Source organism: Podarcis pityusensis (assembly GCF_964106645.2).
Source record: "Podarcis pityusensis genome assembly, chromosome: 4".
NCBI classification, from domain to species: Eukaryota; Metazoa; Chordata; class Lepidosauria; order Squamata; family Lacertidae; genus Podarcis; species Podarcis pityusensis.
Window position 1 is genome coordinate 52,366,908 of NC_138027.1, and position 24,343 is coordinate 52,391,250.

General features: G+C 40.7%; 1 protein-coding gene across 1 annotated transcript in view; it reads left to right on the plus strand.

Annotated features, from left to right (window-relative positions):
* Positions 1-24,343, plus strand: part of HUNK (hormonally up-regulated Neu-associated kinase) — a 55,133-nt gene that overhangs the window by 17,999 nt on the left and 12,791 nt on the right. Inside the window, exons 2-6 of the mRNA XM_081003540.1 lie at positions 2,780-3,072; positions 7,424-7,479; positions 10,220-10,355; positions 11,964-12,091; positions 21,100-21,229. Coding sequence (XP_080859666.1) covers positions 2,780-3,072; positions 7,424-7,479; positions 10,220-10,355; positions 11,964-12,091; positions 21,100-21,229 — 743 coding nt within the window. The remainder of the gene's footprint in view (positions 1-2,779; positions 3,073-7,423; positions 7,480-10,219; positions 10,356-11,963; positions 12,092-21,099; positions 21,230-24,343) is intronic.

The window sequence follows — 24,343 nt, forward strand, 5'->3', positions numbered from 1 at the left end:
TTATTGCTGTTCACTTAAGTCTTGAGGCTATTTAAAATTGTACAATAAGAACAACTGTAATAGGTTTTAAAACAATGTGAATGTTAAGATTGCTTTTTATTTTAAAAAAAACTGTTGGGGCTTTCTTTGTTGCATGCATGTAACATGTAGTTCACCTCTTAGTGGTGTTCAACAATGAACTGTTATATTCAATGAGGTAGGGATGACTTGTTGGTATGGGACAGATGTGATTCATAAAGCACTTCAAACAACAGATTTCTGTTTCTTCCTGTGTCTTTCAATCCTGGGGGAAACCAACACTACTTTTCTGTTTCCGCCTGCAAGTGGTATTTCCTATTCTGCCAACAGGAAACAACCTTTCAATATGCATGAATTAATTTGTCCTCAGCAGACTAATCCTTAAGGATGGCTTGTTTAAACACATTATGCTAATCTGAGTTATTGTTCTAACTTCATTGGGAGAAAAGCACATTCAGTTTTTTTGTTTAAGACAGTGGATTCAGATGACTGTTAACCATGTGGGAACTGCTACAATGCCTCTCTATGTGAACATGGGGGTTTAGTAGTTCCTGGTTGCCTGAATCTACCCTCACTCCACATTTAACAGTGCAAAAGAAGTTGTGATTTTCAGTGTTTTAAGTTGTAACCAAACTACCTCATTTCAACACAGTGATATGTTGCTTCCTGGCATTTTTGCAAATGTTAATTTCCATCGTGCAGCTGCCTTGTGAGCATTGCTTGACCTTTGTGTTATCTAGTTAAAACTAATTATTGCTCAGTTTTGCAGGCCTTGTCAGCTGGCCTGGCCAGCCCATCCCCTTTCCATTAGTTTCCCCCAGGCAACTTTTCACACTGGACATAGAAATATTAATCACTTATTCTCAGGCATAGAAAACTGGAAGCACTGGGAATGTAAGCTGCCATTGAGTCTTCCACATCAGCAACTCATCTGCTCCTTTTCTGTCAACTGTATCCTGGAGGCTGCTTCTGAGAGCTACTTTTCTTGTTTGAACTAATGTTTATTGTCATCACCTCAGCAACTTTTCTGGAAAAGGCTATTGAAATCAGGGTGATCCTGTAGTTTGGGCAGTGTTATTAAATGTAGATATAATGAAGGTTATTGTTGAAAAGAACAAGAGATCTTATAAGTTGACAAGGAAAAGAATATTAGTGTAATGTAGACTTGACATTGGGATGATAGATTTGGCCTAAAAGTGTTATACTTGAAGAAACGTGTAATTAACAAGAATTCCAAAAAGTGCCTCATGTGACTGAATCCAGCCATCATGTCAGTGTTCCGCAATGGTCAGAAGCATCATGGGAAAGGGTAGCTAGACCCAGGCACCAGCACTGATTGAAACATTTCCGTTGCAGCTATGTAGGTTGGCCTGCCAGAGGATAGGTTGTCTGGGGTCCATCAAAGCTAGAGTCCCATTTGGAGATGCTGGGGATTAAACTTGGGACTTTTCGCATGAAGACTATGTGCTCTACCACTAAACTAAGAGTCTTCACCACTTTGGATTTTGTTTTGTATGGGCAGGAACCTTTTAAACTGATTTCAGTGCAAAGCTCAACAGCATGAAAGAACAGCGAGTTCCCTTTTCCATTCTAATAAGCTGGCAGTAATGAACAATGAGCTAATAGATCTCATTTGCAAAGTATGATCATTTCCTTTGCCATAGGACTCTGAAGAAATAGGCTGCGAAAGAGGAATGGTTATTAGCATAATTCTTTTGCTGCTCATACCACAGATGTAATAATAAACATCAGTAGATGCTTGTGACCTAGAAATCTGCTTTTAGGTTATGTAAATGCAAATGCTTAGTAATTAAATAATTGAAATCAAGATACAGAAGTCAATTTAAAATAAAAGGATATTTGTTGGATACCTCACATTTACTTATTTGTGTAAATTAGAAAAATAACATTCAATATGGTAGGAATTAAGTACTGTAGGTTTTGCTTTTGAGGGTTCTGCTGACCACCAAATGCTTAGCATTGGATTGCTTAAAGGTAAAGGTAAAGGGACCCCTGACCATTAGGTCCAGTCGTGACCGACTCTGGGGTTGCGGCGCTCATCTCGCTTTATTGGCCGAGGGAGCCGGCGTTTGTCTGCAGACAGCTTCTGGGTCATGTGGCCAGCATGACTAAGCCGCTTCTGGCGAACCAGAGCAGCGCACGGAAACGCTGTTTACCTTCCCGCTGGAGCGGTACCTATTTATCTACTTGCACTTTGTGCTTTCGAACTGCTAGGTTGGCAGGAGCTGGGACCGAGCAACGGGAGCTCACCCCGTCGCAGGGATTCGAACTGCCGACCTTCTGATCGGCAAGTCCTAGGCTCTGTGGTTTAACCCACAGCGCCACCTGGGCCCCAACTGGATTGCTTAGAAGTCACAAATTCCTCCTTACACAACTGTGTTGGACATAATTAAATTAGTATTGCATTTGGAGGTACAGTAATATTAATATTAATATTAATATTAATAATAATATTTATAAATGTACTAGCCACTTTTCACCATAAGGTCCCAGGTAGGAACAACAACTTTAAACACAACATTGAAAATTGTTTAAAGCAAACACCATACATGTAAGACCGCATCACTGGAGGATTAAGATTATATTCGTATAATTCAGCTCTCACTTTCCCCCCCATCCAGTTCTTTCTTTCTGTGTTTTTTTCGCTTTTTTCAGGTTAATGTTATGATTGAACAGTTGGAGTTAGGAGCAATAACAAGAATAGTAATAATAACTATGGCTTGTCTTTCTTTCCCATCAGGTGGCAGTGAAAGTTATTGATAAGAAAAGAGCCAAAAAGGACACCTATGTTACCAAGAATCTGAGGCGGGAGGGACAGATCCAGCAGATGATCCGACACCCTTACATTGCTCAGCTGCTGGATATCTTGGAAACGGAAAACAGCTACTACCTTGTTATGGAGCTGTGCCCAGGGGGCAACTTGATGCACAAAATCTATGAGAAAAAGAGGCTGGAAGAGCATGAAGCACGCAAATACATCCGGCAGCTTATCTTGGCTGTTGAACACCTACATCGTGCAGGGGTGGTTCACAGGTGAGCTTGCTTATTTATTTAACATGAGTGTTCTGCTTTTTGAAGACCATGGCTTCACAGAGATCTTTACAGTATATTCACGGATGCAAATATCATTTAGTAACTATTAAACAAGAGTTTAATAAAATCAATCTGTCGTTGCATAAATTAAGCAGTGGCAGTTATAAATAAAACAAGATGGAACTTGTATGTGTAAAGTCTTCCCAAGGGAAATCGTATCATTCTTCAGTTCAGAGTTTCAGGTGGTTGGTTAAAATGTACATTTTGCAACAGAACTTTTGTGGACTCCGATTTTAATTTTTTATAATTTGTTGCTAATTCTTGATACGCCAGTGTTTTTTAAAAAATAAACTCTAGTTAGTTCACTGGTTAATTTTAAGTGTTTTTTTAAATTATATTTTGTTTTAACTATGGGCTGTAATCCACTTTGAAAGACTTAATGGCAGAAAAGGCAACCTCAATGGTTAAATTATATACCTATCTTTTCTACTTTGTGTGATTTAGTTGACTGGCACAATATCCAGCCAGGAGTGTAGAGAGTTGCTTTATAGGCAGGCTCTAAAAGTGTGCAAGCACTATGTGTCACCTATCAATTCAAGCAGTTTGCTATTATTTTAATTATAACGGACCCCTTAAAAAGGAGTGCTAAATCCATGTTTTAGAAAGTCACAATTCATTCTTGCTTTAAGTGCAGTTGGCGATGAAGTTATTTTAAATCAGCTCTAAAAATAACAGCACTTGCACATCTGTGATCTGTAGGTGTTCACATTCTCTCTTTATGATAAACAAGACATGGCTGTTCTTGCGGGATGGAATTTCTTGCTTCTGTACCTTTTACAATATATACTCATGATCTCTGAGCTTGTTTAACAGAACAGGTAAGGACTTCCACCACCACCAACAAAATCAAATTCATTAGAGATATTATTAAGCCGGCTCTATCACAAATTATTTGTCCTTGTGTGGTAAAGTAGGTAAATAATTAGATTGAGGGAGAGGAGTAATTAAATTCAGTCATCTTATCAACATGAGTCATGTTACTGAAAATAGTGAATTGTAATTATTGAAGAACCTTAAAACTTTTATGACCTTGAATTCAGCTATAGAAAATTTTACTGTCATATGAAAATACTTGGTATTTTAAGGTTAAAAGAAGTGTTCAAGGTATCCAACTCTTCAGCTAAGGAAATAATTATTCTTTTGTCCTGCCTGTCATTTTCAGTACTTGGCCTAAAAGTGAAACCTCCTTAACCTTGTGAGCTATAGTAGCCTGGTTCACATGTCACACTGTAAGCTAAACTGTGGCTTACTGAGACTGCCTGAACATACTGATTCTCCTTTCTAGTCCTCTTAGTTTTTCGTGTGCTGTGTTAGTTAAGTCGATGCTTGGCTTAGTGTGTCATCCAGACATGGGATTTTGGTTAAGCTCTCTTCTTAACCATGATATCTAGCCAAGGTTTGTTCTTGGCTGCAGATCATGGTTAAGGAGGAGAGAGTTTTAAGCACAGTCCCACATTCAGATGACACACTCAGCCAAATCTTAGCTGCCATGTTGTGTTGAGTTGAAAGAATTGAGGAGGAGCAAAATGGAAGCAGTCTCCTCCCTGGGAGCCAGCACATTCATGCATTCATGTTAAACCGTGGTTTGACTTAGAATGATGTGTGAACACAGCCTGTGTTCTGTAAACTCTCACTTATGCTACCTAGTAGCCAGTCCACCAGTATCCAGCAATTTTCTGGGTCGTGAGTTCGTCATTTCAAAGCCGCGGCTTCACATAATATGAATCCTGTTATCTTGTGAGAGAACAAAGAGTTGCCAGTGGAGTGTAAACTCTTCCTACACTACATGAGCCCACTGCTTCACCTTCCCCTTCCCAACAACTCAAAGGGACAATGGGGCAAACATTACACCAAATTGCTTTTCTAATTTTCTGTTTTGGGAGTTTTAACAGTGAAGTACAATCAAAGGCTGTAAATCAGAACCCAAAAGGAGGGTTTACCTAGCTAATTCCTAATGTTTGTCCACAAAATTCAGTCCTCCCTGGGTGTTTATCCCAAAGAGATGACGTGAGGTTACCAATATCTTTAAAAGAAATTCATGGGTTCCTGTCATGTGCAGTTTGCCACATGGTTTGTTTTTGCTTGGGTTCTGTGTGTTCAGTGTGGATAGCTTTGGACAGCTTTAAAAGGGGGATAGGCAGATTGATGGAGGATAAGCAGAGGCTGCTAGTAGTGATGATTGTGTTCTGTGCCCAGTGTTGGAGATTGAGGGCCTCTGAATATCAGTTGCAGAGCGGGAAGCGTGCTTTTATTGTTCCATTTGTCAGCTTCCCATAGACATCTGGTTGGCCAATGTGAGAATAGGATGCTGGACTATATGGGCCTTTAGTCAGCTGCAGCAGGGCTTGTTATGTTCTCAGAATCTGTTTTGGTGCCAAAGCACTAGGCATCCCAGAGTAGCTCCTCTTATTTATTTCTACCCTGCCATTCCTTCTAAAAGAGCCCAGGGCTGCTCCTTTTAACACAGTCACCATGCCCAGTCATTTTGTTTGGGAGCTGTTGGCTTCCCTAGGGTCTTCCATCATTAATTGGACTTTAAGGCATGTAAGATGGGTACTGTAGCCTTCTTCATGCTCTTTTGGATTGCTTGTTGCCAGATTATATTGTAAAAGATGATTCCAGGGCTGTCAGTTTGTGTTTGTCTTGTCCTAGAATGTTTGAGGAAGCTTGGCTGATTTTCCCTTGACCTAATGAAGTTTGTAATGCCAGATTGAGAACCCCGTTTTAAGAATACTGTATATCCTTTTTACAGCCAAAAGCTCTTACCAAGCAGTCATTTCTGATGCCTGTCCTGGCTCTGTGGGGTCATTTTGAGAAGGTCTGTAAACTTTGGCCTGCGGTTTGTTCATTGTTGAAGCCATAGAAGCATCAATCTCAAATCAGAATTAGATAGCAGTCATTGTCTCTTTGTCTGACAGCAAGAAAACATTCTCAAATGGCAATATATGGGAAGCCTTTTCTTTTTAGAAGATATTTACAGAGGCATTCATGCTGTCAAAAACAGGATGAGCATTAAGCTTCCTAAGGGAGTAAGAACAACAAAGACAATGAAGTTAAGGCTTTGGTGCTTGCAATAGCATCCCACAGGAAATTCTCAACAACCCTTTTAAAGTAATTTTAACTAAATTCAATCCTATTCAGTGCAATTACTGTCAGAATGTCAAAGAAAGGAATTTAATAATGTACCAGTGGCAAAGACAGCTTCCTGTGTATCTGTTTTTTCCACTATTTCTTTCAATGTGGAACTAGATGCATATCACCTTGAATTTGATTATTAAGCAATGCTTTGGGAGATGTTAAAATACACACATATCTGTATTTTGTGAGCTATAATAGCATATGGATGTAAGAGATCAAAGTCTGAATGCTGCACCTCCATGCTATCACCTTGGACAAGCCACTATCGCTCCGTCTTCATTTCCTATCTGTAAAAGGGACTAAGAATTACCTTTTCATATATCATTCTCTGCATCATAGGTGCTGCCAGACAGCCTCTTCTGTCTGATAATAGCCCAAGTTTCCCGCAGTGGACCATGTAGTGGAAGACTTAGAGGACACACCAGTTGAGAATGTAGGCAACAACTAGTCATAGGACATTCCTAATTCTTTCAAAATACATCTATTTTGTTATTCACCATGTCACCATACTGTCTGCTTGGGTCACTCATGGCATTTGGTTAGACCTTGGCGGATAATGTCAAAGATGTCTTTCCTTATAGATTATCATACAGTACAACAATAACGTTCTTTTGTTTGTTTGTTATGACTTCCAATTCACATGGTTGCCCATAGTCAATAAAGAACTTTCTAATCACCTCTGAAGCATTGCTGAGGTATTTAAACCATCCTGACTCTCACTTCAAAAATTGTGAGACTTTTTAAAGTTCTGAATCTCAATGAGTGGCTTTTTACAGCTGATGAAGCCTATTTGCAGGTACTCATAGAGAAGAGGGTACAACTTCAAGTAACTTGCAAATGTCTCTTTTGAAGTTGCCCCCAGTGAGGGCTTTCCTTCCAATGCACATAGCAACTTCAGAAGAGATACTTTCCTTTGGATATCACCAGGGGAGGAAAAGGTTAAATTTCCTCATGCATGCCTGGTGGAGTCTTGATAGTATCTTTCTCTCCCCCCCCCCCAGCTGTTGCTATATGCATTTTTTAAAGTTGATGCATTAAACCTCTACAACATTCAGTTTGGCCTTGCTCCAACAGTGACAGTGGTTACTGAAACTTTGAAAATATCAAAAGCTTGAAGGCCTGTATTCTCATTAAACATGTTTGTCTGTTTCAGAGATTTGAAGATAGAAAATCTCTTGCTTGATGATGACAACAATATCAAGCTTATTGGTATGAAACTCTTATTGCAATTTTGTTGACTGGTATTTTTGTTATAATAAATGTCCCAAAACATTCTGTGTGGCAGTATATAGCAGTGCTTTTTAGAGGAATGTGGCAAAAGAAGTTGCAATCCTGTGGTCTTCTATGCATATATAATTTTTTTCAATGAGCACTGGTAAGTAGCACACAGCCCCAAATGTGTTACTTGCAAGTAAGACACTTTAAATTGATTTGATTTCATTTAATTTCACACCTGTATGCTCCTTTTCAACCCCCACCCCAAGTTCAGTAACAAAGCATTGACAAATGAAAACAATACCTAAAAGCAATATTCAACAAAAATACAATAATACACACACACACACACACACACACACACACACACAATTAGATTTATATGCCACCTTTTCTTCCAAGGAGCTCAAGGTGGTATACTGGTTCTCCTGCCCATTTCATCCTTACCGCAGCCTTGTGAGGTAGGTTAGGCTAAGAGGTGTTGACTGGTTCAAGGTCACCCAGTGAACTTCATGGCTGATTGGGGCTTTGAATCTCAGTCTCCCAGATCATAGTCCAACGCTCCAACCATTATTCCATATGGGCAAAATTACAAAGTACAAATCAATCACAATGGATATATGTTAGGAATGTCATTTTACCCTATGACAAGAAACAGAAAAAACATCCATCAAACAACCTCTATCTGTCACCTAGGGTGTACATACTCCCCTCCTATCTCTCAGTCGGGAGACAGATTCCACCAAGTTTTTACCAGTTGGTGGCTTCAGTAAGCTATACTTCCTCATAAAACTGTGGTAATAAAAGCCATTTTCACAAGGGATATCAACATTGTTTTTACAAAACAATGGAAAGGTTAAAGCAATATGGGGAAATGCCATTTTTAATATGATTAACAGTCCCTGAAAATTAATCAGTTGAAATGGTTGATGCTTGTTTTCATGTGCTTGCATGCACATGTAGTCCTAATAATGTGCATTCTCGGCACCTACTCACTACTTTTGCCACAGACAAAGGCAGCATCTGGGCTGTGTTCCTGGAAGCATGGTGTTTTTAAGAACAGGGAATCTAAAATTTGAGCATGCATAATGGCATATCATTGCAAATATAGTTGGAGTGTGAACATCCTTCTACCACCATACCATTGCTTTTTAATGTGTGGATTTGAGAGCTTCAGTTCCAAGAAAGTTTTGCCTTTCTGTTTTATTTGCAAATGGATTTTTTTTCTGGAAGTCCATTACACATAGATGAGTACTAAACTTGTGCTATATTGTGTTACATTTCTGGAAGTGGCTTTTATGTCATGTGAATGCTCGAATATAATGCAGCAATTAACAATTAGGTAACATTGTGGAAATGAAATACACTGTTGTGTGAACACAGCCTTAGTCTTGCAGCATCAGGCAAAACCCCACCCACTCCATATGATTGGCTTACTCATCTGCAGAAATAGAATGTGAAACTGGTTGAGAAGCCTTTTATATTTATATCTAATTTGTCAATGGCCCATTGATTCTTCAACTGCCTATCAACTTCATTCAGAGCACTGTTCATCCACATTTTGCAGACACCATAGATTACTCATCTTATTCTACTATCTGTTTATAGCTCCCATTAATGCTAGTTGTGGGCATTGATAGGAAAATATTCCCCTTAGCAGAACATCTGTTTATGTATTTAATTCTATGCCTACACATTTTCTAGCAGCAATGAGTCTGGGTGCACAGTAGAAGCCAGATGATGATGATTTCATGAGAGAGGCTTCATCACCTCTGAGGTGATGAAAATTGTTGCCTAAAATGGGACCAGAAGTAAAAAGCGAACAAGACATTGTGAACTACACAAAGCTCTGTGTGAGACTGTTTCTGAATGTTTAAGGTGTATAAAACCTTTAAGGGAGATATACACACATATGCATACATAGAACTACCAACCATCAAACTGAAAAGTGGCACGTGCTGTGCCCCCATTTCATTGTAAGCCCTGCCCCCCTTTAGGATTGCTTTAGGATTCTCCCTGAAAATACTATATTGGGGTGCTGCCTTAAACATGGTTTGGGAGTGCATTGTGACCCCTCTGTGCAATCATATATTGCCCCGAATGGGTCTCTCCCTCTGACCCAGAACCTTGGGAGCCCCAATGACAAAAAAGATTGTTTCATGGTATTGTGTAACCTCACAGTGTGCTCTCAATCCGAAGTACAGGTTTCAAGTTCCCTTAGCCCTCCTGATGTCCTTAAGAACCCCAGGGCTCCAATGATGGAAATACTATTTTGGCGTGTAAATCCTCTATATGTCTATCACTTCATCTTTGATCCTAAGAAATAGGTTTCAAGTCCTTACCATGCATCTGATCAAATCCTCATGATGTTATAGGTAGGGCTATACTCAGTTCTGTAGCATGCAACCACACACACTGTTGCAAAGATGCAAGGAGAGCAGGGTTGTACTCTTAAGATTCCAGCCTCTCAAATAGTTCTGCCAGGCAAGGAGAAAGCTATTTTATATGCATTTACTTAAGACACTTGAGCTCGTACTGTCATCTTTTTTCCATAAGTGTTATTCCAGTTTCCTGACTAAATTTATATTTAAATTTCCCCTAGACTCAAATAAAAAGCTCTTAACTAAAAAGGAAGCCTTTAACTGCATAAATGATTGCAGCAAAGTACAAATATTGCGAGGTTGTTGTTTCTCCTGTGCAATGTTGAAAGCTTTATTTATTTTCTTTTTCACAGACTTTGGCTTGAGCAACTGTGCAAGTATCTTGGGATACTCTGATCCATTCAGCACGCAGTGCGGTAGTCCAGCCTACGCAGCACCAGAGCTGCTTGCAAGAAAAAAATACGGTCCCAAAATAGATGTTTGGTCCATGTGAGTTACTATAATTGAAAAAGCTACATGCATGCAGGGGGTGGGGGTTGACTTCTCTTGCTTGACTTTTATATAAGTTCTAATTGGAGCTGCTGGTAAATTAAAATATGTAACTTTGGAAAAATAGTTTACAGTGCTGATGATTGTAAATGTTAGCATTTACAATGTCAGGATTTCAATTTGCCAGGAATTTCCAAACATAAGATGATACAGTTCATTCTCCAAAGTAATTGCTGCCTAGTGTGTTTAGTTGACCTTGGCCATTGGGATTTACAAACTGTGGTCTACAGCTGTTTGTGAAGCAGGGACAGAAGTTACCCAGAATGTTGTTGTCAGAAAACAAGGAGATGTTTGGCTGAAGAAACTTGTCAAATAATTTGCTTTTATAGGAACTGATATGAACTTTTCAGTGACTGCAGTGGAAATCTTAATACTCCAGGGTACTACAAGCAAACAAAGATGAATGTGTTTCAAGAAATGTTCAGACTTCCCTGTCTGGAAATTTGAATTAATTCCATTGATCTCGGTGCAGTTAAGAACAGATACGAGTTTCCTTCTTTGGGATTTTTTGTTTTTCTTTGTCCTTTGTTTGCAAGCAGCTAGTTCAGAGAGCTTTATATTTTGAAGCCCAATTTACAGTGTCTGTGCTTCGAGAAAATCCAAATCGAAACTGTCACACTGCTCCTTAATTGGTTGCTCCTACATAGGGTCACCCATCCACAGCAAGCTGGAGCTGCTGAACGAAGAAACTCTTACTGTGACATGATTCAAACAGAGAATGCCATCGTTCTTTTTTCTTGCCCTTTAACCTTCTCAGGCAATAACATCCTGCACCATTTAATTTAAGGAGAGAGACAGTTGACTCATAGCTTGTTCGTCTACAGGGAATGCTGTATTATAGGATATACCTTATAATGCACTTGCTTAGTCCTTGGGTTTTGCACTTGCTTGGTGCATGGAAGCAGCATAGTGTGAATCAATCCTGTGTATGGTCCTTTTGCACATAAGCAAATCTTATTTCCATATAACCGAATCACCCCTTAAAACTGTGAACTTTTCAAATCAGAATTAATTCTTAAGTAATGTGATCCTTCATGCTATGAATGGTTTTATCTCTCAAGAAACTGGTTATGCAGATACTCTGAAGGGAGGCTAAATGCTACTGGGTTGGATTCAGACTTAACCACACTAAAGCTCCATTGGTTTTAGTGGGTCTACTCTAAACATGACTGAGACACAAGATCCAGCGGACTGTTGCTGCACTTCTAGAGAACATTGTGTTATGGCTTCTATGAGAAGAGCTCAGTGATAGAGCAAGTGCTTTGGGTGCAGAAAGTCCCAGTTTGGATCCCTGCTTCTCCTATGAAAAGGATCTTGGATAGCAAAGCTGGAAAAGACCATTGCCTTTAAAGAACATTTGAGACCTGCTGTCAATCGGAATAAACTGTGGTGGGTTAGATGGACCAGTAGTAACATCATATGTTCATATATGTTCCATAAGTGTGATAAACCATAGGCTAGTAAACTTAATGCATTCTTGCATGCCTTGTCTTGTTTCTAAGGGAATTGTTTCTCTTAATAGTTTCCCCCACCACTCTTCTTTTACAGTGGGGTGAATATGTATGCAATGTTGACTGGGACACTGCCGTTTACTGTGGAGCCATTCAGTCTGAGAGCACTGTACCAGAAAATGGTAGACAAAGAAATGAATCCTTTCCCTACTCAGCTCTCCACAGGTAAATAATGCAGTTACTTAAGTGCTACTCCATTTACGTCCATACAGCCCTCATAATTAATGTTGTACTGTATATCAGAACTTTTGTTTCTGGTGGGCTGAGTGTTCAGAACTTTGCTGAATCAACCTATTTGGTCTGTGATTTCACACTTGATTTGTGCTTTCTGTCTCTCTCCCTGTGTTGGTTTAATCAGAAGATGGAAGGGCTACATTCTTCCCAAGAGTAAAGTCTATTGATCTTCCTGAGAGTCCCTCCTGGGCAAGTTTTCAGTCAGAATGATTTGAAATTCACTTAACCCAATTCACTGTGGAAGTTATATATCATATTATTCCAATGCATTAGGAGTAATAAATAAAAACCTAAATAAAAGCGTTCCTTTTTTACATTCCAAGCTTGGTTTCAGTATAAGATGATAGTGAGAATTACCCATAGGATTTGTTTGAAGTGTGTTTGGTGTGTCAAGCTATAAATTAGTGTCATAATGGTTATGAAGCTCTGTTCCTTAATGACCAATTTTGTACTTTAGCTGCAAGTGGGTTAGAACAAACATAACTTTGCTTGCTTTGTTTCTCTGTCAGAGCTATTGAAACTGTGGTAATTTGACCAATCCAGTTCTTCAAATATTTGCATGTATGAGTAGTTTTCATATCCCAATGGAGTAAATGGAAAGTTTCACTTTTGCTTCAACAGCACATTTGGGGCGGGAGTTACTGCTGTTTTTTGTTACTTTCTTTGGTTTTGTTAGGTGGGGTATTTTATTAATGTTACTGGTGTCAGGAGTGGTATCAGAAGATTTACACTAAAAAAGGAGAAAATAATTGGCAGTAGGCTCTTTCTACAAGTTTATGTTCAGTATTATTGCAGAAATTAAACTTATTTCACTGTTATGCTCTTACTTCTACCTGTTCACTATTGCAGCAGTATTGGCAATATTACTTAATAGAGAAGACCTAAGGTTGCTAGCCTTTATGCCGTGTTGCATAACTTTATACATCAAACGTTGATTAAAGTCACATTCAGTTACTGCACGTTTGGTGACTCTTCAGACACTGATTTAATATGACATTTCTTGTTATCTCTTTGTGCTTGTAACAGTAGAAGTTCTTTGCAATGCTTCACAAATTGCTGCATTAGACAAGTTTTAGAAACAGGGTGAAAGGCTTTATATTTATTTATTTGACTGTTTCTCAGTGGATGATGGCACATTGAAAAGTTTAAATTAGCTGGTAGGCTTCACCAAAGGATTAGTGTGCATTTGCACACTTACTCCCTTTCACATGTTCACACACCCATCCATCCATGTTGATATCTGTCTGTCTTGGGAGACAATGGAGGAGTGTGCCTTGGGGGATGAAGTCAAACTGTTGGAAGGTTACAGCGCCTGCTGTGGCTGTAGAGACAGATTCAGGAGAGACAGGTGAAGGGGTCCAGTTTGTCTCCTGCAGATGCACCATGGCGTTTCTTCTCTCTGCGCTCCTCCCAAAGGTCATCTCTCCTCTGGTCACTGCTGAGGATACACAAACTGACTGTCTCCAGGCACTGCAGTTGTCTGCAAGGGATTCCCCACATGACAGGGTTGATGTTGCCAGCCTTCATGTCATGTTTGCAGACATATTTGTAACACAGAGTTGGTCTGCCTGGGGCTCCCCATAGACAAAGAGCCAGACAAAATAGAGAGGGAGCACTAATGTGGTGTCTAGGCTTGAAATGCCATACACCCATTTGCTGTTTTTGTGTGCCACAACCAAGCTGGAGTCATTGGCAATTGTACCCGAAATTCAGATGTGGAAGGTGCACCTCCAGTTCAGAACCATTGACCTGAGCTTGAATCTGGGACCTTAAATGCAGCAAGCAATAACCCTGCTGGATCAGTCCAGAGATCCATCTAGTTCAATGTTGTGTTTCCCACTTTGACCAACTGGGTGCTTCCATGAAGCCCATAAGCAAAAGATAGGGAGGCAGTAGCCCCCCACCCCACCCCCGTTACCCCACTGACCCGTGACATACTGGTTCTGAACCTGGAGTGCCAAAGACAGAAGGCCAAGTGCCTGGTATTTATATTGAACCTGGCCAATCTGAGGCTTCAGATTGCTACCTGGTCACAGGGGTTGATGTTCCCTCCTGGGCTCAGATAGGGTTCTGAGGTTTGAGCATGTAGGAAACTCCCAGCAGATCACCATGGTTTCAGACAGGTCTTTCCCAGCCCTGCTTGGAGATGTCAGGAATTGAGCCCAGGGCTTTTACCAGTCTATGGTAGCTTATCAGGCTATATATAAGCCCAGAAATCGCTGACCATTATGCATCTCCCTTCCCCCAGCCCCAAGTAATATGTCAAATAAATAGCAACATTTTCTGTAGGCTATTCAGCCCTCCTTCTTGAAGACGACTTTCCACAAAGCCTTTCAGGAAATATTGTTATTCTGTCAGTGATTTTAGATGGGCTGGATTCCAGAATTGTGGAACTTGGCAGAAACCTCAGACTAATTCATGGTTTCTCTTTTTATGACTGCTGAGCTTCAGATGTGTTCCATCTGCAAAAAACTTGAGGGTTAGTGGAATTACCTCCAAAAGGATTGTTCATACAGAGCACTGAATTTTTAACTGTGTACCCATTTTATTCTGAAGCCTTCCCTCCTCCCCATTTCAAATTGCATTGGGTGCAGAATTTATTGAAAATGCATACGCCACAGATTTATCGGTACAGCATAGTTGCTTGTATCCCAGGGATCAACTGTGAAAAATGGTATATTGATGGTAGGCAAATGCATGGTCCATTAAGCCAACTTCATGAAGAATTAGGTGCTAGCATTTATAGCAGTTTACAGTGGAGGCTTGTCCATTAGACCAAATCAGGTGCTGCCGCACCAACCACAGTCTGCCCTCAGCCAACCCCCCACCTGCTTGTCTTCTTACTTAACAGCAAGTCCCAGGGTTAGGTCTCTCCTCTAGTCTTATTGTTGCCCTTGTAGAATTCAGCAGGGAGGAGAATGGTGGGACAAAACTAGAATTACTCAGCTCCGCCTGTCATTGGCTCTATCTATTGTTGGCTGCCCTACCAGTCCTAATGAGCATCAGCTACCACTGAGTTTTTAACACTACAAATATGTTATTTGTCTTATAACAAACTTGGTAAACATGGAAGCTAAATTAAAATGAGGCGTTGGCTGCTGAGTGACATTGCTAACTCATTTCTTATAGACAGGCAGCCCAGACAGCAATTATGCTAGATCCTCCTGTGAACAATTTCATTAGATCAGATGTTTTGAACTACAGCTGTCTTCAGCCCCAGCTGGAACGGCCAATGGTCAGGAATGATGAGAGGGCGTAGTCCACAGTATCTGGAGGCCACCACATTAGCTCGTGATATACATGAGAATTTCCTACAATTCTTGTTGATCATCACCTTAACACATGTAAGTGCAGGAGGCAATATGCAAGCTTTCGTGTTTCCTGGGTCCTGTGATCATGCCATGTTGCTAGGAGAGGGGGTAGCTGTGTTGTTTACTGTATTTTCATTTATTGGTGTGATCACTGGTACAGGCTGCTCTTATTTTGTGTTAAACCTTACATTTTATGTGATTTTTGTACTGATGCATCCTATTTTTTATTCCATGCCACATTGAGACAGTTTGTAAGGCAATTAATAAGTTTAATAAAGAATAACAACTAGCATGTCTATCCCCAGTGAAGACTTCACCACTATCTCTAACCCACTGGTGGATCAATGGGAGCTGTATATTGGACTCATGTGTGTTGGCTTTTGTTGGCTGAATGCTCTCAGGGTACCTTTTTGAAATACCCTCTGTTTGGCAGCTGTTCCATGCACCAGCCATAATGTGCAGAGCTGCTAATTTTATGGATAGGTCCTACTGTGTACTTTTCTACACTGATGCAAGCTGCCAGCAGGGATATGTGATGGGACAGAAACGTTGTGCAAGGGTATAAGTCACTTGCTGAGCTGTTCTGCTTCTTGGGACCACCATCTTCACATTAGGTATGATAAAGCTGAGAATGAATGACCTCTTATCAAGGATGCCATAGCAGTAAATTCCCTGTGTTGCACAGGGCTTAGATTAGATGAGCTTTAAGGTTACTTCACATTATGTGATTGTATGAAGAACAAAACTTGGTAGCTCACACTGGATCTAATAAGGAAATGGAACCCAGTGAAGTGATGAAACAAAAGGAAAGCAGGAAAACACCAAACTGACAGCAGAATTAAGAATGGATGCCTCCAGTGGTGCAGTGGGCCAGTGTGTTGGGCTGTTAACCAGAAGGTTGGTGGTTCGAGCCCACTCAAGGACAGCTGTGGGCATGATTCCTATATCTCAGGGGGTTGGACTAGATCACTCTTTGGGTACCTTCCAGTTCTAGAATTCTATGATTCTAGAAAGAGAAGGAATGAAGCTGAGAAAAGGAACAAAAGCAAGATACTAAGGTTAAGAAGAGTAAACATCGGAAAAGAGTTAGTAGTTAAAAATATAAAATAGCAGTAGAAAAAAATAGGGGAAAGACGCTTTTATAAAGAAGATAGAACAGGTCAAGCACACAAGAATGAGTTAGACGAAAAGAAACGAAGATCATTAAAAGAAATTGGAGTAAATTTTAATGAAGAGAGAAACTGACCCTTTGGTACTGGTGTTGCCCCTGCAGAGACCATAAATTGGCTCTGGAATTACTGACCTCTCTGCCTACTGAAATCAAGTTGGCATCATCTGTAATGAGCTTCTGGTGCCAAATTAAGACTTTGTTTTTTCAGCAAGCCTTCTTAGGAAAATGATTTATAGTTCTTTAGCCTCCTTTCAGATGACCAATTTTGGTGTTTACAATTTCTGTTTCTTTAATGTATTCTGCTTGCCCTTAAGTGTTGTGTTGTTTTGGAATAATTGATAGATATATTCTTAACTGAGTTTATGGTATAGAAATTTGTAACATATGTGATGATATGCTTTGATCTTCCTTGGTATCCTCTCTCTTGTTTTTCCTGGCATGATGTCAACCCTCTTTCATGTGATTTATTTTGTTATTGCTGTATTTTATTTGTGTGTGTGTGTGTGTGTGTGTGTGTGTACATACATACATACATATATATATATATATAACCTAAAATGTGTAACCCCAATAAACACACCTAAAAAAAAAACGATCAATAGTAATAAATTGCAGCAAAAAATGAGAGATACTTAATGTGGTACAGTTTCCCAAGATTTAGATACACAGGGCTCCATTTCCAAAGCTGATTGATCTGTGCCACACTGGTTGCTTTTTGCGTCCGCTTTTTGACAATAGTTTGATTTTTTTTGATGATTTGCATCCCAGCTAAGCAGCAAGTTGTTCTTTTATCCTGTTGTGTTGCACAAGCTTGGAGAAATCCGAAGTGGTTCTTATGAAGAGCGCATGTGCTCAGAAAGTTTCTCAGATGTTGGCTGTGCATCTGTTCTCTGGGTTTGTGATTCATGCTTGCAAGTGCATTGTGCATGTGGGAAGGACCAATGTCAGAACAGGATTTTTCAGTGACACATCATTCCCACCCCTAGCAGTACAGTTTTTCTGTTTCTGCTAGAGCAAGAAGCAAAGAAAATACCTGGGAAGCTATGTCTTGGTAAAACATGCACATAACAAGGCAAGCATCTGTAAAGGAGGGGCCTGTATTTCTGGATTTATTTTCTTGTTAGCTGCTCGGTCACTTGCCAGAGTGGAGCAAGGGTAATTTATTGCAGTGTTTTTAGACACAGAACTGGTCTAAGTCGGGGCCACTTTCCATACATGAAGCCTGTGGCAGCAGTTGCACTCCCATATTATAGGCAGGATCTGTATCCATACATAGGCTTACTTTGTGAGTGGGCCTAAAACAATGGATTTTTCTTTCTGCATGACAGTTTTGCTCACAGGAGTGAAAACTCCCCTGAATGAAAACTCATAACGTAGGAAGTGACCTTTGGCCATTTTGCACACCGAAACAGGAGGCTGACCTGGATTGTTTGGTTCCATCTTGAAACACTTGCAGCTTAATAAATGCATGCCAGTCATTTAGTTGGTTCTGAACAGTGGCTCCGTATTTTGCCAAAGTGGTTTCAAGAGGTAGACTGAACATCTGTTGTATGTTTAGCATAGAACAAGTGTTTCCAGCTTTCGCTTCCCTGCCTTGCTCTGGGTCAGTTAACCTGAGCGTCTGAAGCTAAGTGACATCTGAAACTAAACTAAAAACACACACACACACACAGTGGGGATTTGTGGGACATTCTTAAGTCTTACTCATATGACAAAGTTCCCTTCTTGAGTAGGATACTGGTACAGAACACATAGGCCCTGCATCTCATGTGAATATTTTTGCTGGTTGCCCCTTTAAAATGCATATGAGTGGCTCAAAACACATTCATGTGCACTTCACATCTGATGCAAGATGGGTGTGTTTTGCATTCTCTTCCAGCTCCTAAAATCCTGTAAGGTCTGAAGATTGTGCAGGTGTGTAGCCTTTAGTCTGCCAGAGAAATATCCTGTCATGCATCCTCTGGATCCAGTTTCTTTCAGTCCCCCCCTCCCTTTAAGTAGCGAGGAGACCTTGCCCTTTCACTGTCAAAAAGATCATAAGGGGAGGGGGAGCTGGGATTTATTACGACAGGAAGGAAGGGGATTGTCAGTCTTCTTCCTAGCTGCAGGACAGGATGCACCTGTGGTTCCATATGAACATGGGTAGACAAGGAGCATAAAGGCATTAGGTACAGGAGGTCAGGCACCAGATTAGGCATATGAGGACCAACAGACCAGGGACAATTGGCATGGTGGTCACTGGCAAGTTAAGTGGACATGGATCAAAGATCAAGAAGCAAGTATTGAGCCAGAGCAAAACAGAAAGGTGAGTTCCATAGAGGGGTGGAGAGGGTAGAAGCAGGCACAAGGTCAGCAGCAGACAAGGGTCACAGTCTGTGGCAGTCAAGAAAAAGCAAAGCAGGAGAGTAGGCAGAATAGGCATGCTTAAGACAAATCACTCAAACTGGTGGTCTGACATGGCTGCAAGGCCTTATGGTGTGACCCACCTGGCCTGCCTGGCTCTTTTCAAGCAGGAGATGGGGCCTAGAGGACACCCTTTTCCTTGTTCTAAACATCCTGGCCTTCTGAAGATCAAGAGCGCTTGCGATGTGGGAAGTACTGGTATTGGCTGCTGGAGATCCTAGTTTCAGACCTCTCCCCTTTGGTGCCTTACAGGGAGAAAGGAATCAAGATCTTGCTGCCCCCCCCCCATATCACACACAGTCACTTCTTTATGCCCCCCCAAACCCCTACCAACATAAATTATTTTCAGGTCACCGAGTATACATTTATGACATAATAAATGCCTTAAATTCCAGGCCCAGTGCAGCAAAAGTAAGATTCTTTCAAAACGTTTAGTTCAGATTATATGTTGTGAAAATCTCTTGTTACTCTGACTAGATACCACCCAATCCTGATTTATTGGACAAGCCTTTAATTTTTTTCTCTTCCTGGCACCCTGATTTGTTGTGGAACATGAGCATGTATTTCCTTTTCCTGGCTTCATGTGGAAAGTGCATGACATCATTGCCTGGTGTGAATATGGCTAAGGGAATGCCCTTGCATAGTACTGAGAAGGTTGGATGACAATGTGGCTAATGAAGGTGGTAGCCTTTTAAAGGCAAACTTATCTTCTCTTTAGTAAAGGAAAAATCACAGACTGTTTAGGCTGCTGCGAATCTTCTTTGTGAACAGCTCTCTTTACACGTGAGGTGCAGAAATACATGGAACCTGGCACTTTTAGTTGGATTGATGTTCTTTGTAGCAAAGGGGGGGGGGAGTATTGCTGTGGTCACGTTTTCCAAGCACTTGTTGTGGAACTCATCCAAGATTATTTTGGCACCCTCTCCAAATGTTTCCTGTAGTCACTAGAGAATGCACCAGATGGGCCACTCAATACAGTTGCATGTGACGGCTGTTTTGGTACAAGTGACATGCAAAGCAGAAATTAGTTATTATGCTGAGTGCAAAGCCTCATTAATTTCTTGTGGCGCACACATTTAATTATACAGTCAGAGAGCAAGATTTATCCCACTGGATTTAGAGATCACAGTCTTAGGTTTTGTACTACTGAGCCTTTCTGTAGCTCAGATACCAACTTGGTTTTTTATCTTTCTTTTCTTTTTTTAAAAAGCCTCCTAACTTAAAAAGGCACATGACCCTTTTAAGATTGGGCTTTGTGACCCTCCTTTAAATCACAGAAGAAAGTGTCAGACTCTTGATTTAAGCTTAGGCATATATAAACACACATTTAATTTAAAAACATTTGAAATAAATTACCATGCTTAAAGCTGACAATGTACTGATGGTGTGAGCAGTTTGTATAAACACAAGAGCTGTTCTTGGCATAAATCAGGCTGATGAAACCACACAGAAGTAACTGCCATTATTTCAATAGGAGTTAGAAACCAGATTCATCAGAGTTGCATCCATAAGTGTGTTTAATTATTCGTTTTGTTATATCTGTCTTACCTACTGAAGTGATCACTATAATGGACTTCTTTAGCTGATCTCAGTTTGTTCACGATGCATCTGATTTGATTCCATAATGCTTATTTTGTCATGTATAAAGTGCATGTCAGTTTACCAGGATCAACCCTGCAATCTCCAGTTAAAAGGTTCTGGTGATAAGGAAAGCCTGAGAGCCTGGAGTGATGCTGCCAGTCAGAGTAGACAATACTGGGCTATATAGTCCAGTTGTCTAACTCAGTTTAAGGTAGCTTCATATGTCGTAGTCTTAGAGCTATTTACACCATTTCTGTAAAAGATACAGCCCATATTTGCAGGTTTCTAGAGGTGGTGTGTCCTCCATTTGGAAACCATGTGCTTTTCTAATTCATACTGAATACCATTCATGTTATGTTTGGGGTAATAGCTGATACGTTTTTGGTAAAGTTGCTTTCTTGTAATTAATCATCTACAAAAAGGATTTGCAAAACATGTGACACTTTTTCTCTCTCTCCTTAATGTCTTTACAGCGGCTGTGAACTTCCTACGATCTCTGCTAGAGCCAGATCCTACAAAGAGGCCAAACATCCAACAAGCCTTAGCGAATCGTTGGCTTAATGAGAATGGAAAAGTTCTGAATAATGTCACGTATCCAAACAGGTAAACTGTGCAAGATAAGGCTGTTTTACCAACATGATAAAGTTCCACTGAAGTCATTAGGGTTGCTTGAATGAGGAAGGGCTGCTTGAGTGAGCCAGAGGAGGGGTGTGTGTGTGTGTGTGTGTGTGTGTGTGTGTGTGTGTGTGTTTTCAAATGTTATCTCTCATACTCGGATCCTGCAAAATTCAGCATAAGCCCTAATGATGGGTGAATTCCCCTTGGCTCACTTCTGAATTAGTTGGCATTTATGAGCCTGGAGAATTTTCGAGAAAAGCTTGTCTCTGTTGTCCAAGAGATCTCTCCTGTTTTGAAATGTTGGTACGTGTACTGCGATGATGGCAAGCACGTGAGTTTTATTTGCCCCTAAGAACTGTAGTTCCCAGAACACCAGTCATGACCAAGAATGACTTTGAAATTCTGCCGTTCTACCATTACCACCCTCCCAGAACAAAAATACTTGGGTACAAGAGTATCTTCGATCTGGATGAGGAACAGCAACATAAAACATTTGCAGGAAAAAGAAATCAAAACAATGGACTATATACTGGTTAAGTGGTTAAGCCATCTGTCATGGATGCTTTAGCTGAGATTCCTGCATTTCAGGGGGTTGGACGAGATGACCCTTGGGTCCCTTCCAACGCTAAGATTCTAAGTTAAAGGCTGAGCATGAGTTCTTTTGCATCAATGTAGTATGTCTGCAGCTGCAGGGAAATTTGGATTGAGGACTCTCTGGCTCCAATAGTGTTTGGCAGGGTAGCACAGACAGGGGTATGTTGCTCACCTGCCATCTCATCGTGAGCATCATTGCAGGTTCCTGAAACGGGTGGTGCATGGGGAGCTCAGCGCACTGCAGGTGTGTTGGCAGGTGCATCAGACTGGCTCTGCCATCCAGGCTCCCTTCCCCTCCTCCTTTTGCTCTCAGGAACCAGCAGTGATGGGAAGGCAGGTGAGCAACACTGCCCTAATTGCACCATCCCACTGCCTGCTACTGTCTGGCTTTCAATTCTCGCCCCTTATTTGCTTTACTATGCCAGCTCTCACTTTTGATTCTTTTCAGTCTCTGATATTTCCTCAGCAGCAGGGAGCAAGATTAGTATTCTGCAATGGTTTTAGGGTTGCTAGGACCAATTCCTGGATCAGCCCCAAATCTCTGGTGAAACCTTGCGCAAAGTCATGTTGCTTCCCCAGTGCCTTTGTCCCAGCCCTGTAGTGCGGAGGATTATATTTCCCAACCTCAAAAAGGGGTTTGTGAGGATAAAAACCTTTAATCATTGTGAGGTGCTAGTTACTATGGTAATGAGGGTTATGTAACACATGGATGGATATTAATACAGCAGAGGAGGCTGGTACCTTTCTAAGCATCTACTGCAGATTTTATTTGATGGATATAAGCCTTATTGTGGCCACCCAATAAATTCATGGGCTGGCTGCTTCTAACCAACAAAAGTTCGCAAAGTGTGCAAACTGAAAGAGAGAAACGGTTGCTTTAGTAGGTGCATCAGAGGATGAAATAAATCATTGTTGAAACATTGTTGTTCCACTGCCTGTTCTCTGGGGCACTTTAGATGTTATGAGTTTTCTACACAGTATATCTCTTGCAGATAGGAATTACTTAAAATGCTGAATAGAGGAAAGGGAACCAGAGATTACCTTAAAAGTGGCTAAATTCTGTGCTGCTGCTGCTATAAAATTAAGGAGACAAACTTTGAGAGAATCAAATGGCCAATGACTTAATACCTTTTAAACTAGTGATTAAGGTTTTGACTTATATATTTTACCTGTTTTATATCTGAATTATTTATTGTCTATTATCATAAAGCTTAATTTTATCTATTTATGTCTGTATGCTCTCTGTTGTTGTATATGTTACACTCTGGTCAGTGACTGAAATAAATGGATTCATTCATTCTTGCAGATAGGAAGAAAAAGCGAATAGTGTATGTAGATCGTCACCCATGATGATCACGCATAAATCTATTTCATTGCGTAAGCTCGAATGCAGTCAGAATATGTACCAATCAAATGTGTTGGCCCAGCTTGGTTTTCAAGCATTTTCCAATGTGGAACTGTTTTCCATGTAAGAAAATTGTAAATTTTTCAAGCAGTCCTTAGCCAGGGTGTGTATGTTTGTTTTTGTGTGTTATGTTGAATGGCAGGCAAAATGTGTGAAGCAGATGAGTCATTGAACTAACGTTATAACCTAAGGGCCCTCTTGATCATTTTAACAGCACAATCCAGTCCATGTCTACTGAAAAATAAGTACCTCTGAATTCATTAGGGCTTACTCCCAGCAGAGGCAGGAGCTTACTTCAGTGGGGCTTACTCCCAGCAGCTGCTCTAGCACCTAGAGCAGTGCACATGCTGTGCACCCGGGGGCAGGGGGTGATGTCACCCCTCCCCTCAAGGATGACACCCGGGGCGGACCGCACCCCACCCCCCGCATCCCCCTTCCTCCGCCAGTGACTCCCAGGCAAGTGTGTTTAGGATTGCAGACTGAAGTTCCCTCCTGTCCATTGTCTTTGTTTCCAACAGCAGCCAGTCAAATGCTTCTAGGTATCTCCAAACAATGATGTTTGACCTTTAGCAACTGGTATCCAGAGGTCATCTGCCTTTCTACGAGGGTGTTCCATTTAGTAATTACCGATATTTCATGAATTGATCTAATTGCCTTTTATAGTTCCATGTAAACCACTGTGTATCACCACGTCTTGTGGTGCCAATGGGAACTTCCTTCTCTTTGCAAATGTCCGCTTTGGAGAAGCCATCTTCATCGGGGCTGGAGCAGAGGAAGGAAAGGATTAAACCCCACTCTATCTGCTGTGATCCTTATAATTACCAGCTTCCACAGTGGGTGCTATTTGCATTTAAACAAAACAAACAAACACCCACATGCGTGTTAAATGCAAAGGAACATTTAACATCACTTTGAATTTGGCCCAAAGTGATAACAAATCAAATATAGGTTCCCAGGGAGGCTGTCATTCTTGATGTGCTATTTCTAGGGCACTAAACATTATATATAGTGCTTATGCTTACTGTTTAGCACCTTTATTGGTCTTGCGGGTATTCTGAAGCAATGAGAAGGCACAGCAGAAAAATATGAGGGGAAGATGC